Source organism: Phaethon aethereus (assembly GCF_964289735.1).
Source record: "Phaethon aethereus genome assembly, contig: HAP1_SCAFFOLD_678, whole genome shotgun sequence".
Taxonomy (NCBI): domain Eukaryota; kingdom Metazoa; phylum Chordata; class Aves; order Phaethontiformes; family Phaethontidae; genus Phaethon; species Phaethon aethereus.
Genome location: NW_028114212.1, coordinates 1 through 18,418, shown reverse-complemented (window position 1 = coordinate 18,418; position 18,418 = coordinate 1). Strand labels below are relative to the sequence as shown.

The following is an 18,418-nucleotide window of genomic DNA, read 5'->3' as shown; positions in this document are numbered from 1 at the left end:
CAGTTGGTCCGTGAGATGGGCCCGTGGGACAGGGTCAGGCTGGAGACGAGGAGGGGCTCGGCTTTTCTCAAATGCCCCCACCCGCCCGCTCTCGCACCTGCATCCCTCCCCAGCTTTTGGGGGCGGGACGGGGGGAATCTGGCAGCGGAGCCGAAATGAAACCGTAAGGACGGGCCACATCATGCATCTCTCGCGCTTCAGCAGGACTTTTCCCCCATTTGGTGGGGCTGGGCAGGGGGCTGGCTGCCCCCGGCAGCCCCGGGCTGTGCAGAGGGAGCAGGACAGGACATGGATCGGTGCTGGGTGTCCTGACTTCGCCTGCCTCCTTTTCCCTGGGGGCAGTGGGCTACGAGGCATGGGCAAACCCCTTCCATCCCTGTCTAGAAGGAGAGGGGCACCCCGAACATCCCCGCAGCGCTGTGCAGTGCTGCCTGCACCCCACCGGGCCTTCTAGCCCCAGACGCTTCCCCCCGGCCGTTGCCCATCCGCCTCCCCTTTGCACTGACTTTGTTTTCCTTTCCCTCTCCCCAACCCCCTCGTCCTCACCCTGTAGGTTATTGCAGCCGACTGCAAGAGGGTCACAGTTCTGAAGTATTTCCTGGAAGCCCTTTGTGGACAAGAAGAGCCTTTGCTGGCATTCAAGGGTGGAAAATATGTGTCAGTGGCACCCGTCCCAGACGCCATGGGAAAGGAAATGGGAAGCCAAGAGGGAAAACAACTGGAAGATCAGGTACCGTGCGGGAAGAGCGCGCCTCGGTGAAGGAAGAATCACCCCTGTGGGGCCCAGCCTCTGCCTGCCCTGCAGCTCCCGCTATTTATAGCCGACATAGCTGCGTGTGCATTTTATGGGGGGAGGCGGGGGGGGCAAATGGTGCGCAGCCCTTGTCTCCCGAGTGTACTTCGCTCGTGCCCTTTCCTGCCAGTCCAACCCGCGCGCCTCTATCTCGCGCGCTGCTATGAGTTCCAGATGCTGCTTTTTCATACCCGAAGCGGGGGGAGCTTTAATAACGTGCAGCGCCACGGCCCCGGGAGAGGAGGTGGGCGAGGGGGTGTCAGGGTTCAGCTTCAGGATCAAGTTTATAGCCATGGAGCTCGTTGCGGCGGAGGCCTGAGCTCCAGCCTCCAGCACACGTACAGGAAGAGCTGACATTGGCGCCCCGTCCCTCCCCTGCCTCTCACATCCTGATGTGATTAAGGAATTCAACTCTTGTTTTTCTGCCCTTGCTTGTTCCTGTAGGCCTTGCTTCACTCCAGGCTCCATGTGTGTGTTTAAGGGCCCTGCCAGCCGCTCTGCAGGTTGACTCTTTTCTTCTGTTTAATCTTGCAGTTGGAAAGGACGGGGAAAGAGGAGAGGGGGGCAGAGGCGTTGGGAGCGGGGAGCTGGGTGGCCCGGCGCTGCCCAGGCTCGCACCGGGTTCCCTCCCTGCGCCGGGCGCTGCGGAGCCAGAGCGGGTATCGCCCCGTGCGGGGTCAGCACCTTGCCTCTGCCAGCGCTGGGTGGCCCGTGGCCCCGCATGCCCCAGGGAGCTGAGAGCCAGAGGACCCCAGAGCAAGAATGTGCTCGGCACCCAGCAGCCGGCTCAGGCTGAGCAGGGGACAGATTTTAGGTGGGTTTTTTGCACTGAGGCTCAGAGCAAGAGATGCCTCTGTAAGGTGGGAGACCTAGAGCCTTGTCCTCTTCTGGAGAAGGTGCAGGAGGTTTTCAAACTGACACGGCCAAAAGCATGTGATATGGAGGGATCTTCAGGTTCTACCCAGTGTCATGACAGGGACGGTCCTGTTCTCCGGAGCGCTTCTTTCGTTGGGTCAGTCCCTCCAATTTCTGCTACGTACAAACACGGTATGGAGGATAGCTCCCTCCTGCCCCTTCCCCACAGTCTCTGCTCAGCTGTGGGAACCTCTGCATGAGCTCATTGTGCAACTCTGGAGCTTCCTCCTTGGGCTCTGATCACAAAGGAGCTTCCAGCTCGCCACCGTGACCATCAGCCTGGGCAAGCGGATCCCATCCCACTGCAGCAGATCTGCATCTGACACACACTTTTCCCTGAGGCCCTTGCACGACGCTGTCCCTCTGCGGCAGCCCCCCATCTCCTGTGATCCAGGCTGTCCTGGCAGAGGAAATTGAGCCCGAGGGCTCTGTCTTCCTCCTTCCCATGGCTAAAAAGTCACAAGGAGAGAAGAGTATGTGGTTCTGTGGCCAGGCAGGTGTGCAGTCCAGGTGAAATGACTGGGTACACAACTGTGCAGTGCTGGGATGGTTCTAAATTAAGATTGCGAGCTCTTGCCCGAATCCCTCCTGCTGACCCATGCCATGGCAGCCTGCACAGGGCAGGGAGTGTAGCGATGCTCTTGTCCCTCCGGGAGATGCTCTTGTGCAGGATTCATCCCCTGCAGCCCTCTGGAACTCTTCCCAGCCCCATCACAACCCTTGGCTTATGCGCAGAGAAGGGGAGATCGGTAATGGCAGGGCTTGGGAAGGCCCCTGGTCACTGCACTCGGGGGCAAGGGGGTCTGGGTGAGACGGGGGGGCTGTCAGCAGCGGTGGCAGAGCTGGGCAGCACGTGTGTGCAGGCAGCTGCTGGTGGGGCACGTGTTGAGGAACAGGGACTTGCGGTCTCCCATTTGGGCAGGGAGCCACTGGGGAGAGCAGCGAAGCTGGGTTGGGAACTCGGTTGTGGCTGATCCCCAGTCGGACACCAGCCCGCCCCGCGTCCCGGAGATTTGGGTGCGTAGGGAAAGGCCAGCGTGGCCTTCACCTGGGGTAGGAACAGCATGGCTCCTTCTGGGGTCTCCAGTTCAGGTAGTGCAGGCATACTGGGAAGGGTCTGCAGACCTCCTGGTGGGGAAAGGCAGGGAAGGGTCTCTAGGAGCAGGTGAAGATGCAACATGGTCCAGAAGTGCCTGTGCGGGTAGGAGGTTGGGAGAACCAGGGACCTTCAGTTCAGCAAAGACGAGGTTCCTGGCGAGCAGCAGTGTGGCAAAGGCAGACTAGAAGTAGGATGCAAATGTTAACAGAGGAAGTAATTAACTGTTGAAGTGACTGACCTCGAGATGCAGTGGATTTTCCATCACATAGAGCTTTAAAATGAAGATTGAGCATCTTCTTCTAAAACATTGTTCCAGAACAGCTGGAAGTTTTGGGATGGGTGCAGGAATCTTTCTGGCCTATTCAGAGATCAAAATGGAGAAGGGGAACGGGCTTTTTGGTCTCTTGGGTTCATGGATCCGAGTTTCCTGTCAAGGTGATCAGCTTGTGTGCCTAGCCTCAGATGCGGCCGCAGTGTTAGAGCTGCGTTGCACAGCCCTGGTGCAGGCAGGTGGAGAGAAACAGCATTTGCTCCAAGGGATGTGCAGCCTAAACAGCCGGGCAAAGCAGAGAGACAGGGAAATACCATGGTTTTACAGAACTGAAGCCTGTAAAACATCAGTGACTCACCCAAGGCTGTGGGAAGAGTTTTCCAAGGTGAGGAAGAAGGTTTGATTTTAGAACAGAGCTTTAAGCAGGGCTGCCCCTGCCCTGCCTGGTCGCTGCCTTCCTTGCTCCCTTACCTCCTGTCTCACCTTGTCATTTCCTGGATGTTTTCTATTTATTTATTTTGCTTGCTTCTTTTGGCTGTTTAGAAATAGTCACCGACCAGTGAGCAGTGATGGACCATGCTTGGCAGGGATTTGTCTGCTGGAAGGGGGAGAGCAGAACTAGCATAGTCCCTGCCACCAGCATCCCTTACAATGACTTCTCTCCTGTTTCTTTGTCTTTCTGCATTTCCTGGAAGAAGGAAGATGATGTGAGGATTGAGGCATTTGAAGATGATTCTGAGGCTGAAGGCAGCGGAGGAGAGATGGACATCAAGGAGCTCAGAGCCAAGAAGCAAGCCCTGGCCAGGAAAGTAGCTGAGCAGCAGCGTCGTCAAGACAAGATTCAGGTAGGACAGGCTGTGCGGCTGCGGCGCCTGAGCTGGCTGAGGAGCTGCTTTGCTTTTGTACATGGCTGATCCTGCTTCACTGTGCCAGTGGTGCGCAGCCACTTCCCTGCCACGCTCCAGGACCGGTGGAGCACCGGTCCTGTAGCACATTGAGCTTCCCTGGTGTAGGTGCCCTGCACTGCCTCCATGAGACCCAGCAGCAAGCGTAGCTTTGCCTTCGGTGGAAAGGCCAAACTGGTGTTGCTGTCCCCCACCCAGGGTAAGACCTGCCCTTCCAGGCCGTGAGATTAATGTTTTGTGGACTCCTGGGACCCTCATGAGGCCAGACATAGCTTCTTCATGGAGCTGCCAGCACACCCAGGAGCCCTGGCAGGGGAGTGCTGTAACCGGTGGCTGTAAGGCAGCGCATGCCGGGCACTGAGCTGTCCCTCTACCCAGGGCAGAGACTCCGTGGCAGCAAGGCTCGGCGAGAAATCAGCTTTTCTGTGCAGCAGGGCACGGGCAGACAGGGGAGAGGGTGGGACGTGAACAGCAGAGTTCATGTGGGAGCCAGCGGCAGGAAAAATAGTCTGCGAACTGCTGCTGCAGCCAGAGGGCTGTTGCAAAGCGTTGCCATCGTTATGGGGACAAACAGACAGGATACAGGTGATCCTGTCCTGGCCCTGGCCTCATCCGAGCACGTTTCCCAGTGGGAACTGGTAAAGTAAACTGGTTGGACTGGGAGCAGATGCCTGGCGGTGCACACTGTTGCTTTAAGAGCAATCCCACATGCATGGCTGTTGGCCGCCTCGCTGCTCGCAACCCCTCTTCCTCCAGCCTCGCAGCCCAGATGAGGATTTCTCAGCAGAGGAAAAATTCTCCCTGGCTCCCCTCCCCCTCACCTCCGCCCTCTCTAATGCCCAGGGCCCTTCACTTCCATAATTCTTCATTTTCCAGCCTTGAACGTAAGCCAGACACATCTGTCTGGCCATATGCGTGAACTCTGCAGTGTGTGCCGAGGTGGTTGTAAAACAGGGCTGCTGAAGGCCCTACTGGGAGAGCGTGCACATGTGTACCCTCCGGCTACTGGCGCCGGGCCCAGAACCACTGCGCTTCGCTTTTCCAAACCCACCCCAACCTTTCAGATTTCGCCTTTTTTCTTTTTCATTTGAATTTTGAGCAATTCATATCAAGGCGAAGGTAGAAGTTGTGCCGGGAGGGAGGGGCCGCCCCCGCAAGCGAGTCCATTATTGTTGGCAGGTACCTGGGTCACATTAATACAAGGAGGAAGAAAGAGGCAGCGAACGAGTGAGAGATTGGAGAGATGGGCTGTAAATTAAAGCGGCCTGAAGCCTTCCAGCCTCCCAGGGTTGTTAAGCGGGAGGTGTAAGTAAATTCCCCACTTCCCACTGCCTTGTACAGACACAGCAAACAGGAACTGCACATGTTCGGGAAGGGCAGCGTGCAGCAGATCCCGGCCCCGGCGACTAGCCCAGCTGCAGCAGGGCCCCCCGGGATGGCCGCTGCCCGTTCTGCAGGGAGAGTGGGGGCTGCCTGATGTTGTCAGGGGCTTTCTCCCCCCGGCGTGCTCCTCCCTTCCTCCCCAGCCGTGCTGGGGCCGATGCTCACAGGCGGAGAGAGGTCAAAACGAGGGTGTGGGCAGCTTCAGGGGCTGCACAGCTGAGAGCTGAGGTGCAGTTGGAGTCTGGAGGCGCGGGGTGGAGGAGAAGTCCTTGGGGCTTCAGTAAAGTCATCCAGACCGTAGCTAGCTGGGAACAGCCCGGAGCAGAACATGTGTGCTTGCCCCGGTCCTCTCCCTGCCCTGGTACTGACCACGCAGCCAGAGCCGGAGGAGCGGAGGAGCTCGGGTGGAAAGCGCTGCCTGGGGAGGCCACGTCGGAGCCAGCTCAGCATCGACCCCCTCCACTTTCCCTCTCTTGGCCTGTGGTCCTTGACCTTTCTGATCTTCTCGAGAGATTTTGTGTTCCCTGGGACCTGGGGGTCTTCTGTCTTCCCTGTTACAGCCCATTTCTCTTGTTGGCTGCTCACGTACGGAGTTCATGCATCGCCTGCTCTCCAAGTCCCCCTGTCATTGTCCTGGGGACAAGCCACAACTCCACATATTCATCCAAGTCCAGCGGATGCAGCTCCTGTCTCAGCATGGCTGGGAGCCTCAGCTCTCCACGCGTGGCCCTGTGGCTGTGCCCGCGTGGTAGTGGGGATTCGGGCCCAGAGAGCCCAGGTGCCACCGCTGCCTCTGATGGCGCAGGCAGTGACCCAAGGCAAAGCCTTCATCTCCTGGCCATCCATTTTCTGTGCCTGAGGGGATGTCGTGGCCTCACCTGGGCCGTGTGGAGATGCGATTCTCGCAGCTAAGTTCTCCACCTTCTCCCCGGCAGGCTTTCTTGCACTACCTCCCCATCTTTGTCGTGCTCCCCACCTCTTGCAGCCCAGCTCTGCCACTGATGGAGACCATCCACCTGACGCTTGTAAACCGCACTGCTGCTGTTTACCTGCCCTGCATCAGCTGGCAGGGCAGCCCTGCGGGTCCTTGTTGTAGCTCCCAACTACAACCAATGCCGGCGTCACATTTACACCTCGAGGGGGATTTGGGCCTCACTGCGCTCCTTTGGTCCCGGCCCTGGCTGGGTGTGTGCCGGATGGCGGCTTGAGCTGCCGGGGAAGTACGTGTCCAGGCAGGGTAGATGGCAAACAGGAGTGGCCCTCGTCCAGCAGCAGTGCAGAGGGAACTGGAGAGCTCAGCTCTGTTCCCCGACACGAGCTTGGACCCCAAAACCATCACTCTGAGGGGGGCAGATAGGCCAGAGCAGAGTTAGGTGTAGCCTCTTGCGCCCCTGGTTGCGAGCGGGCAGCCCTTTGCCGCCTGGCCCTGGGTTCTGGGTCGGCTGCTGCTCCCTGGCTCCGCTGCCAGCCTGCCCCTGCCCTCACCGCTTGCCCGGGCTGAGACGCAGCCGCCTGCCGGCCCCATGTCACAGGCTGGTGACAGCAGCCATGCCTCGGGGCGAGGTGGCAGACCAGGCAGGGACCTGGGCGCTGCCCAGATATTTGGCGGGACGAGAGACCAGGCAGGCAGGTGGACAAGAGCAGGCGGCGGTGGCGCTGCCGGGGCCGGCAGCGTTCTCCGGCAGGGCTGTGTCCCAGCCGCCCCCGCTGCTTGGCCAGGCCCTTGGTCCATGCTGTTCAGCGTCCCCTGTCCTTTGTGCCGCCGCTGTGCGCTGGGAGCGGTCGAGTTTCCTGACCAGTTGAAAACATCCCACCTGAAACATAACAGGCTCTTCCTCTGGATGCTGCTATTGTTTTGCTCAGCATTACAGAAGCAGCTTAACCGGGGCGGCCAATTATGACATGTCTTCCCAAAATAGCCGCTCTCCTGTCCCTTCTGAGCCCACGGAACGGCCGCCCCCTTAAGATGCAGCCGCTCCTTTGTGGCGGTAGTGTGAGTAAGTGGCTAAATATAGCCGTATCCCATTCACGCTCTCCTCGGTGCGCAGGAACAATGCCGCGGGTGCACACGCGCCGACACGCACCTGCCTGGGAGCGGGTGCCTGCTGGCTGCGGAAGACACACACCCACCCACGGCGGCTCCGCCACGGCGGCGGCCCCGGTTTGCTACCAGGCACGGGGCACGTTTACTCCTGAGGAAGACGCTGGAGACGAACCTTGGGAGGAGGAAGCCCTCGAGCAGAGACTAGCGAGGCATTGTTCTCAGCCCTGGAAAATCGGCCTCCGATCCCCGCGGAACGTGCAGGGCTGTAAGGGGCAGCGGCGCCGGGTTTCCCCGCAGTTGAAGAGCGGGTCGGGGCAGGAGAGGTGGTGGCAGGATGGTGCTGGCCCATCCGTCTTGGCAGAGCGGCGTGACCCCGTACAACCCATTCCAAAGGCAATGGGGCACTCGTCTCTGCTGAGCTTCGGCTCCAGGCCTCTCCGCCAGCCCGGCACCACGGGCACCACGGGCAGAGGAGCTCTGGGGTCCGCATGCGGAGCCCCAGGGGTCGATGTGGTGCCCCCTCCTATTCTGTGCTTGTGGTGGAGACCCTCAGGTCTCCCCGTGGCAGTCGGCAGAAAGGACCTCCTGGTGGCCTGGCTCTCAGGGGACCCGTCCCCTGTCCACACCGGAAGCCCTCAGCCGGGCATTGGCTTCCGGGGAATCCCCCAGGTGATCCCCGCTGATGGATGAGCTGGGAATTTGGGACTGTGTGTGCAGGAGTGTCTGATCTCAGTGCTGCCACCAGCTGGGGCAGCCGGGGGAGCCACCTCCGGCTCTGGCCCAGCTCCTGGGAGAAGCCCCCATGGCCGGCGCAGCTGGACGGGCAGGGGGCTGTGGGTCGGAGCAGCTCTGACGGCCGCAGCGTGGGGTGCAGGAGGCAGGAGAGGGGGGGCTGCCTGGTCCTGGGGGGAGCGGGAAGCCCCCGGCCTCAGAGGTCCCCTGCCACGTCCAGCGCTGCAGGGTCGCTCTGCCACCGAGCCATGCAGTGTGTTTAACCCCAATAAGACAAGGCTAAAATCTGGCCGTCCAAAAGCACTTGGGCCAGGGCGAGGCTGCACCTCTGCTGTTTTAACCACGCCGCTCTCCCCAGGGTCTTCGCTAAACCCCACCTCCTGGCGGGGCACGTGGGCCACCATCTCCCTGTCCTCACATCAGGGAAACTGAGGCACAGTGGGACTGGCAGCTCGTTTCTGACAGGAGTGGCAGCACAGAAGCCAGGCCCCCCGGACGTGGGCATCCCAATCTGCATCCCCACGCTCTCCTTCCTCCCCACGGGACCGTGCCCCACGGACCGGCAGAAGGGTTAATGTGGCGCTTGCCTCCCCGGTTCCCCGCACATGGGCTCCCTTTCATCTCTGGCACGGGGCCAGCCAGCGTCCGCATGAATCACAGGCCACTCCTCTCCCCCCCGAAACCCCTTGGCCGGAGGCTTCTGCAGCCTTTTACTCACACAAACAAAAATAAATCTCGCTGCCGGCCTCTGAACTCTGCAAAGGCGAGTTTCCCTCTGGCTCCCCGAGCGGCCCGGAGCTGTGCGCGGGGACTTGGCACGCTCCCCGCCGACCTCGCTCTTTCACTCCCGGCGCATCCTGTGTCCTTCTCTCACCGGGCGGCCCAGCGAGCGGAATGGGACGTGACGGCCGGCACAGGCGTTGCTGGCGGCTGCCAGGAATCGGCTGGGTATGGCCTGCGAAAGCTGCCGGGGCAAATGCCACACACGAGGGTCCTGCCCCCCGCCATCACCCCCACGCCCCCGGCCGGAGGCATAGGTGAGCCTCCCGCTTGCGCCGTGCTCCCGAGGTTGCCTGCACAGGCCAGGGTGAGCCCCGGCGTCGGGCAGCCGTATCAGGGTGCAAGTGGGGGTCCCTTCCTGCTGCCGGCCCTTGCACACATAGGACTGTCCTTGCCCGTCGGAGGCCACGTGGTTTCTCCCCCTCCTTTCCCTTCCTGCAAGTTCAGGGCCATCGACCTCTTTGGCCACCACACAAGGGACGTGCCGCTTCGCTCCGGGTCTCTGCATTGCCTGACGGGGCCCTTCTCCATCTCCCCATGGCAGGTGGAGCTTGGTGGAGCTCAGCAGGGCCCGGTGCCTCCCAGGGATGAGCATCTCCTCCTGCATCCCAAAACCCTGGGGAGAGACCCCACCTGCTCTGCTCCTCACGGCAGGGAGGCAGCGGCAGCGCCCTGCCGGGTTTGACTCCAGGTTGTCCCCAGGGCTGCAGCTCCCGTGCTGCTGGGGAGCACCAGCACCTCCCCGGGTGAAGGCAGAGCGCAGGCAGGGATGGCATCCAGCACGTGGCTGGCCGCGGCAGCATCTGTATGGGGACACTGGTGCCGTCACAGCTGCCCCCGTGCATCCTCGCGCCGTCATGCCGGCCCAGCGCTGCCACGCAGCAGACAGGACCTGGCGCGCTCCCCGCGCTGCCCATCGCCCCTCGGGGTCGATGGGAGCTGCGGCCCCAGGACCAGCGCTGCCAGAAGAAGGGTGGGAGGCACGTGGTGAGGTTATGGTTGCTGCCTTGCCTGGAGACACTTGTGGGAGGTGGCCGGATCAAGCCGCCTTGATTTAAAGCCAGATGACAACACTTGGAAATGGATTAAAAACCACTTCTTTCCGTGGCCACTGCTGTCCCGAGCAGCTCGTCATTCCAGGGTGCCTCCGAGGCTTTGGCATGACTGCGAGAAGGTTCGGATCCGCACCCCGGGCAGGGGGAGCTCCCTGTAACTTTGGGCAGAAGGGGGTCGGCAGTTGCCTCCTGTCCCTGGGGCGTGTCTTGTGGGTGCAAGCCCGCTGTTGCAAGGGTTTGCAAGGTGGATGTGTTCCACAGCAGTGCTGCTGTTCTCCGTGGGTGACCGGTTCCTATTAGAGGCAACAAACATCAGCGAGCCCAGGGAAGCTATTTTTAAGCAGAGGAAGCACTAGAATAGCATCCTGAGTTTTTTAAGCCTGTGACTTACTAAAGAGCCCAAGTCCTTCGATAGCGTCGAAAGTAGTACATGAGCTCTTGGGTCCCATTTCAGCAACTGGCATTGTCCAGAGGTCCAGGTGCAACCCCCCAGCAGACCCTTCCCATGTATGTGTAAGCACCTCTGGTCTCCAGCGGGTGCAAAGGGCTCAGCCAAGGACAGTGCTGTGGGTTTCCAGGGCTGGAACCCACCTGTTTTCCCAGCTGGATGGAGTCAGAAAAGGCAAGGCACGTGCGGGAGCTGCTGGGACAGTGAGTGAGATACTCGGCCAGCCATCCCCGCCCCACAGGCCTCGTCTCCTGCTGCCTGCTCGGCATCCCTGTGTTAGGATGCCATTGGCAGGACTTGTGTGTCCCAAACTGGTTTGTTTCGGCTGTTGTCACCTTGAGCTGTTTCCATCTGGAGTCCCAGGACCCAATTCCTCCAGCCCCCTTTTCTCCCCACTGTTTTGTGTCAGAATTGGTCTTTTGGCACCGGTGCAGATGGTCCTGGCAACTGCCAGTCTCATAAACAGGACAATTCCCAAAACACCTCCATTTTCAAGGCTGGTCCCAGTTCTTCTCTCCAGAGCCTGGACAGGGCTGTTCTTCTAGGAGACTACTCTCCTGGAGGCTTTCAACACTCACGTGTGCGCTGTGGACCTGCAAGAGTTGATGTTTGAAGTGTGTGGGATGGAGACAGCCTCCTTCACACGATGCCCTTGCTGTGGGAGGCGTGCGTGCCATCCAGGCTTATCTTCTGCTCTCAGGGTCCACCGGTCATAGGGCTGACGTCCTACTTACTCATCATATGTCCTTCTCCTCCAGGCCGTGCTAAAAGACCAGAGTCAAATGAGGCAGATGGAGCTGGAGATCAGACCTGTCTTCCTGGTCCCAGACACCAATGGCTTCATCGACCACCTCAGCAGCTTGATAACGCTGCTGGACTGCAGGAAATTCATCCTGGTGGTGCCCCTGATCGGTGAGTAGGGCCAGCGTGAGGTGGAGGTTTCTCCTCTTCCCCCGGTGGGGGCTGTCTGTCCGTGCTGGCTCCCTCTCTCCCTGCCTCACGTGCCCGCAGTGCCTGTGTGGTCTGGGGCTGGACGGCTCGTGCCACGGCTGGCTGGCAGCAGAGGTGGAGCTGGCATCCGTCCTGCCCTGGCTCGTCCCAGTTGCAGCCGGTGTTCCTTCGGCCCGTTTTGCCCTTCTCCCTTCCTGCCAGCTCTCTGCCACGGTGCTCAGCGGGCTCCTCTCCCGCTGGTGCATTTGGGGGTGCCAGGGGCTGGGAGAGGCAGGCGGGTGTTAAATGGGATTTGGAGGGAATTTTGGAGGGAGCAAGGAGGAAGAATTGTTAAACAATCAGAGCAGATAGCTTATCCCAGCTGAGCTGGGGCTTAGGCAGCCTGAGCAAATGGCCAGCCTGTGTCCCAGCGTCTCAGAGCTGCTCAAGCCCAGCCCTTCTTTTTATCCTTATAAAGCTCGCAGTAAAACAGCAAGCTGGTTCCCGTTATTGGTAAACACTCACCCTGGCAGATAACGGCTGTGCTGCTGGGTGGTCTCCCAGGGTGGCGGGAGGATTTGGTTAGATGCCTTTGCTCTGATTGTTTGATCGCGCTCCGGGCTGGAGGTAGCGTTCCTCCGGCCAGTGTCACTCCGGCGCCCGGCGCGTCCCGGTGCCAACCTGGCGTTCAGAGGATCCCTGAGGGCAGCAAGAGGGGCCGGGGCAGGAGCGGGGCTGAGCCTCGCAGAACCCACAGGCTGCCCTGTCCCAGCCGCAGCCCCGGGAGGCCGGGGGCCAGCTCTGCCCCGTGGGCATCTCCGGCGTCCAGGCAGCGAGGTGTACGATCGTGCCAATCTCCTGGCCTGTGGCACACAGGGGTGCCTGCCCTCCAAGCCATTATGGGGCTTCCATCTCGACTCCTGGTATCCAGCAGACAGCTCTGCCTGCCCCAGAGCCAACGTCCAGCTGCCGCCCTTCCCCGTGGGGTGAACAGCCTGGCTCAGGAGGGATTCCTGGGGCTGGGGCTGGGGCTGGGGATGGGACCCCGGGGTGGGGGGAGCAGGGCTGGCCACCTGCCCGGCTTGGCACGGGAGCTGCCAAGGAGCTCTGTGGCTTGGCACCACAGTGCCAGGGCTCTGTGTGGAAGCGAAGGGAGGGAAGCTGGCAGCACCGGCAGGGCCTGGGCAGCCCTGAGAGCTGTGGAGCGTGTTAACACCTGAGAGAGCTGGGACCTGCCCTGGAGCCATGGCCCTGCCTCCCAGCACGCTCCTGTGGTTGGCGTGAGGCTTCTCCATCCGAACCCCAGCCAGGCGCAGCAGCTACAGGAGAGCTGAAAACCCTGGTCCTGTCCCTGTCCAAGATGCTGCTGCCCTCAGCCTGCAAAAGGAGCCCGGCCTGGCCTGCCCGGCCGCAGGCAGGAGGAGCAGCAGCGACTGAGCACCTTCAGTGCCCTCCTGTCCTGCTGCACAGCCCATCACAGGGAGCACAGAGTAGCTCATCTCCGCTGCCTGCCACGAGCCTCCCCGGCCGCTGCTGAAGCACCCTGAAGCCAGTGACACCCTCTTGGGTTGGTCACGTCCCGCCTCGTCCCCCAGGAAAGCCGTCAGTGCTGAGACCCGGGTGCGGGCAGGAGGAGCCCATCCCGCGGGGTTAAGCCGGGGGGCTGTGGCTGCTGGGGGCAGAGGCCTTGGTGCTGTGCTCCGTCGCCGGACCGGAGACACGTGCGGTGCCCTTCCCCCAGCATGGAGCACTCCTCCCTGCTCTTGCCGGGGATGCAGCAAGGGGTTAAGCACGCGGCTTCGCGCTGGGTTTGTTTCTCTTGCTCTTTAACCTGCTCCGTGCTCCTTGAGGCTGACCCCACCATGGAGAAGCCAGGCCTGGTGCAGAAGCACAAACAAGCCTCCCCTTTGAAGCCTGTTTAGCTTGGAAGCAGGAAGGCGGATTTCGGGAGGGAATACCAGCTTTTCCTGTTTGATGTTCCGTTCTTGCACGACTCCCCCCACCCCGGGCCCAGCCGTGCATTGTGTGGAAATGGCAGCATCAGGTCGGTAGCGAGAAGAGTCGCCGGCCAGCGAAGAGCAAAGCAGCTCCATGCAGCTTTAATTTGAATACCCAGACAGTGAGTGCCAGTCTCACCATGGAACAGAGCGATCACGCAGGCTCCCCGGGCAGTGATTCACAGCACTGGGGAGAGGCCTCAGACCCCGAGCTCTCTCCCCGAACCCCCAAGGAATGCATAGTTCCCACTTGAACTCAGGACTTGGCTCCAGGCTCGGAAACAATCTTCAGAAATGAAGCCATGGCTAAAACACACACTGTGCGCACAGAGGCTCCTTCGCGCACACGTGCACACCAGCTCTCTCGCGCGCCCGGCCTCGCGCACACGCAGCCCCGTGCACGATCGCAGGCAAGGACGCTCGTGCGCACATCTGGCCGCACGCTTGTGTGCCTGGCCTCGCCGCTAGCTGCCTTGGCGGCATCTTGCTCGCACACGCGCGCTTGCTCTGCGACGGAGCGGCTCTTCCAGCAGCCCCAGCGCTGCAGGGTGGGTCCCTCCTGGCGCTCTGCTGGGGTCCCTCAGGCTTCTGCTGGGCTTGAGGGGGCCGGAGCAGTTGGGGTTCCCGGCCACTTGGCAGCAGTACAGGAGGCTCTTGGAGCCTTAGGCTTGACGGGCTCCGGTGAAGGCGAATGGGCTGGGAATCTGCCTGATCCCAGGCTCAGGCTCGTCTCGAGCAGCATGTGTCAGGACAGATGTGTGAACCCTGTATCAGACCCAGATGGGTGAGGTGTTGGAGAAGAGCATCTGCCCTGCCGAGAGCCTGGGACAGCAGTTTCAGGTGGGAAAATAGGGCCAGGACTTGCGCGGGAAACAGCCGGAGTGGGAACTGCCTGCTCCCACGCGTGACCCTGTTCCCACGTGCAGCCCTGCGGCAGGAGCGCAGCAGCTTTCCGTGTCTGAAAGTCCGTACGGGGAGCTGAGGGGTGCAGAGCCAGGCAGCGTGATGCAGGGCAGGAGACACGGTGCCGCTGGCCATCGCTGTGCTCGGAGTCGGAGGAGCGGGCTGCAGGAGGTGCCATCGGTCAGGAGCGCAGGGTGTGGGGCACAGCGATGCTCTCGGCGTTTCGCAGAGTAGAGTGAGGTGCCCTTGGGGAGCGTTACCCCACACTACAGGGGCGAGGTGCCTGCGCTCTCGGGGCCGAGCCAGGTGACCCACGGAGGTGGAAGGCAGCAAAGCTTTTCCAGACCCTCAGCCAAGTCCAGGAGCGCAGGGACACTGCGGCGGCTGAACCTAGATTTCCTGAGCCAGCTCCCAGTGCCCCGGCCCCCAGGCCTTGGCAACTTGCGTGCTCCAGCAGCAGGTCACGGGAGCACCTTGTCCCATAGTAACTGTACCTCCTCTTCCTGTTTGAAGTGATAAACGAGCTGGACGGCCTGGCCAAGGGCCCGGAGATGGAGCACCGGGCCGCGGGCTATGCCCGCCAAGTGCAGGAGAGAGCCAGGAAGTCCATCGAGTTCCTCGAGGAGCGATTCGAGAGCCGGGACAACTGCTTGAGGGCTCTGACCAGCCGAGGCAACGAGCTGGAGTCCATCTCCTTCCGCAGCGAAGACACCACTGGGCAGCAGGTACGGGGCATCCCGGCCCCAGGAGGACGGGACACGGAGGCAGGGCTGCCGAGGGCTGGAGACTCTTTGCTGCCGCTTCCTTGGGGGAAACCAGGGACCCTGGGGACTGCGCGCTGCGAGGTGGGGTACCTCTGTCCCCACCTTCACAGGCTCCCGCGGGCTGCATGCGTTCCGGCTCGGAGCTGAGCTGCCGTAGGGCGTCTCAAGGCAGGGCAGAAGTCAGGGTGCTGGGATTGCAGGTTTTTCTGGCCAAGGATGACGTTGCCCTTTTCTTCCAGGGAAACAACGATGACCTGATTCTGTCCTGCTGCCTCCACTATTGCAATGACAAGGCCAAGGACTTCATGCCCTCCAACAAAGGTAGAACATCCTCACATCCTCTTTGTCCCTTCACTGTTGCATCCCACAGAGCCTTCTCTTTCACAGCCCTGGGAGCCGATCTCTCCCGCATTTTGCCTCTTTCAACACCAAAGTGCCACCTCCTGCCTCTGGCCAGCTCCAGGCTGTGGCCCCCCCCCCATTGCCAAATGTGCACCTCGCTGTGCCGGGGATGCCCCAGCCTGTGAGAAGCCCGCCATAAATGTCCACGGAGCAATTTCATGGTGCCAGCAGTAATGACAAAGGGCCAGAACGAGCCTCCTCCCTGCAAGCCCTGGTGCCTCCTGGCTGGCATCGGCCACGCGTGCTGGGACCAGACAGCCCCCGAGCTGTTGCCAGGGCGGTGGGACTGGGAATCGCATCAGCAGCTGCCCAAGAAATCAACCCGCATTTGTCAGTGCGAATTCTTAGCAGCTTAACTTGTCAGATTCACAGAGAAACCGTCACCAAATGTTTATGTGCAAATGATGCTGAATTTTGAAATCATGTGGATTATGGGGAATGGGGCCTGACAAGCTGACAGCCTCTGGTTTGTAACAAGGAGGCGCGTCACCAGCGCGGAGCAGAGGATGTTTATTGTTACACATTTCTTAAAGTGTCCGCACAAAACCTCCCGATCCCGCTTTCAGCAGCTCTCGGCCCCAGGCCCGCCCTCCCGCCGAGTCCCTGCTCCCCTTCCTCCCGGCACGGTCTGGCCGGGGTGCTCGCCCCGCCATCCTCGGCCCCGACACCGTGACCGTAGCCCGCGTTCCTGGCCACCCTCCCCTTCCCCTCGTCCTGCCGCTCCCCGCACAGCCAATCTGGGCCCATGTTGGGCTCCCATAAACTCTGTTTTTTCCATTCCCGTCCTGGCTCGGAGGCACTGTGTTTCCTGTGCTCATAGGAACAGTACTCTGGTCACAGGACCCAGCTGCTTACACATACCCCATATGCTTCCCCTGCTTCGCACACACGTAAGCGTGGCTCCCACATCCCAGCCCGGCGCGTTGCGTGCGGGGCAGCTCATCCATCTGGGGGCAAGATCCCTTCGGTTATTTCTCAGGCTTCAACTCTCTCTGGCTGTCTGAGCCCCAGCCAGAAACCCTCAGTGTCAGTGGTGACTCCAAAAAGCTTCGCAAAAAATAAGGGGTGGTTTTAGATCTTATAATGAGATCACCAGAATAATAGCACCAGCTTCCTGCTGGAGCCAGGGTCGCAGGCTGTCTTCCTGGCCTGGGTCAGGCAGAGGGACCTCCTCTTCCCCGCCTGCGGCGTGGCGCACCACCCCACGCAGGCAGCGGGCAGCACGGGACCCTGGTGCCGCTCGATGGCCTTGCCAGCGCCGGGGCTGCGGGCAGAGATCACAAATCGTCCCCCAGCCAGCACAGGGTGTGGGGAGAAGGTGGCCTTCGAGATGAAGTGTCATCTCCGAGCCGCGCTGGGAAGCCTTGGCAGGGAGCTGGGAGCGCCGCCGGGGTGCCGGCAGCCCTGCCGTGCCTTGGGGTGCGGCACCCGAGGAGGATGGCGGGGCATGGCGTGGGGACAGCGTGGCGTGGGGCGGGTGCAAGGCAGAGGCCGAGCGGGGAGGGCTGAGCGGGGAGGTCCGAGCTTCACGTCGCTCGCTCTCTCGTTGCAGACGATCCCATCCGTTTGCTCAGGGAAGTGGTTTTGCTGACGGACGACCGGAACCTGCGCGTTAAAGCATTGACCCGCAACGTGCCGGTGCGGGACATCCCCACCTTCCTCAAGTGGGCCCAGGAGGGCTGAGAGGGCCGAGTGGGGCCGACAGCCCCTGAGCGAGTCACGCAGCCTGTTACGGTGGGAGACCGGCTTCAGCGGCAGCCCTCACCACATGCTGCCACCGCCTTCCAGCCCACCACGAACAATAAACGCCACGTCTTCAACCCACCCCAGAACGGCCGTGCTGCGAAGGGCCCCCCCTCCCGAGGGCTGACCAGCTGGGAAGGTCATTGCCGTGGATGGTTCACGCGGAGGCTGGGTTGCTGAGGGTCCCACCAGCCTTCGGGCAGTGCCGGTGCGGAGCTGGTGAGCCTCGCTGGCTAGGGAAGCTTTGGGTGAGCCCGTGCTGGATCGCCAGCCTTTTGCTTGGTTTGCTTTGGTTGCAGAGAGCTCGAGTCACAAGTCAGTGGCTCTTCGGGTTTGTAGGCTGCGTAGGGCAGAGACCGGGCACACGCCACCGCAGACTTTGGGCTTGCTTAGTCTAGCTCGTGCCCCTCGGAGAGGCCGTGGACTTCAAGGGCAGGTTCCCTCCTGCCCCAGCCTGTTTGTCCTGCGTGGCCCAGACAGCCCCAGGCCTCCGGGGCTGCCCCCCTTCCCCACCCCATGCCCGCCCCACGTGGCGGGTGCCGCTTGCAGAGGCGCTGGTCCTGTCCCTGGTGCAGGGTTTGCTTGTTGAATTTCATTTCAAATTTCCGTATAGGTTAGTTTTCAGGTGTGTGCCCTGCCTGCTTTGCTGGGGGGAGGCTTTGAACACCCCCAGTCCCCTCCCACCCAGTTTTCTATTCTGCTCCCCTGCCCACCCCAGCCATTACCTGCCCCTTCCCTCCCCCCACAAACCCCTTAGTCCCACCCCACTACCTTTAAACACATTTTTGACCTAAGACTCAGCATAAGGCTGACAAAATCCTCCGAGTCCCCAAGGACCCCCAGGACCAACTGTCCCATAGGTCCCATGTGTCTTCACATCACCACAGGCTCCTCCTGTGTGTGGGACCCGGCTTGTGCCTATGGCTGCAGGGCTGGGCAGGGCTGGAGAGAGCCGGGGCAGCTCCCAGCCCCCAGCCGCTTGCCCAGCTGGGAGAGTCACCTCTCAAGTTACTCCTTTGCCCTGGAGGGAGATGTGAAGGGACCCTGCTGTGTCATCACTGGGTCATCCCTCACCTGGAGCTGGTGCAGGGTTGGGGCATTGCTGAGTCCCCTCCACACCACGTTGTCCCACCACCAAGTCCCCCCTTCCCTGGCCCAAGTTATGCGCCAGATACAGAAGCTTAAAAGGGAGCATTAACCCGCGAACCGGAGCCCCGGGAGCTCTAAGTCCCAGTCCCATGAGCAGAGGGTGGG

At 61.3% G+C, this 18,418-nt stretch overlaps 1 protein-coding gene across 1 annotated transcript; it reads left to right on the top strand.

Moving 5' to 3' along the window:
* Positions 1 to 553: 553 nt before the first annotated feature.
* On the top strand, positions 554 to 17,104 carry LOC309416175 (telomerase-binding protein EST1A-like; the record flags this gene model as incomplete). The annotated part of the gene is made up of 6 exons (XM_082015751.1): positions 554 to 730; positions 3,777 to 3,923; positions 11,184 to 11,337; positions 14,769 to 14,980; positions 15,259 to 15,340; positions 16,974 to 17,104. Coding segments are annotated over 6 exons (903 nt in total), but the record flags the coding sequence as incomplete, so codon positions are not given.
* Between the last annotated feature and the right edge of the window lie 1,314 nt (positions 17,105 to 18,418).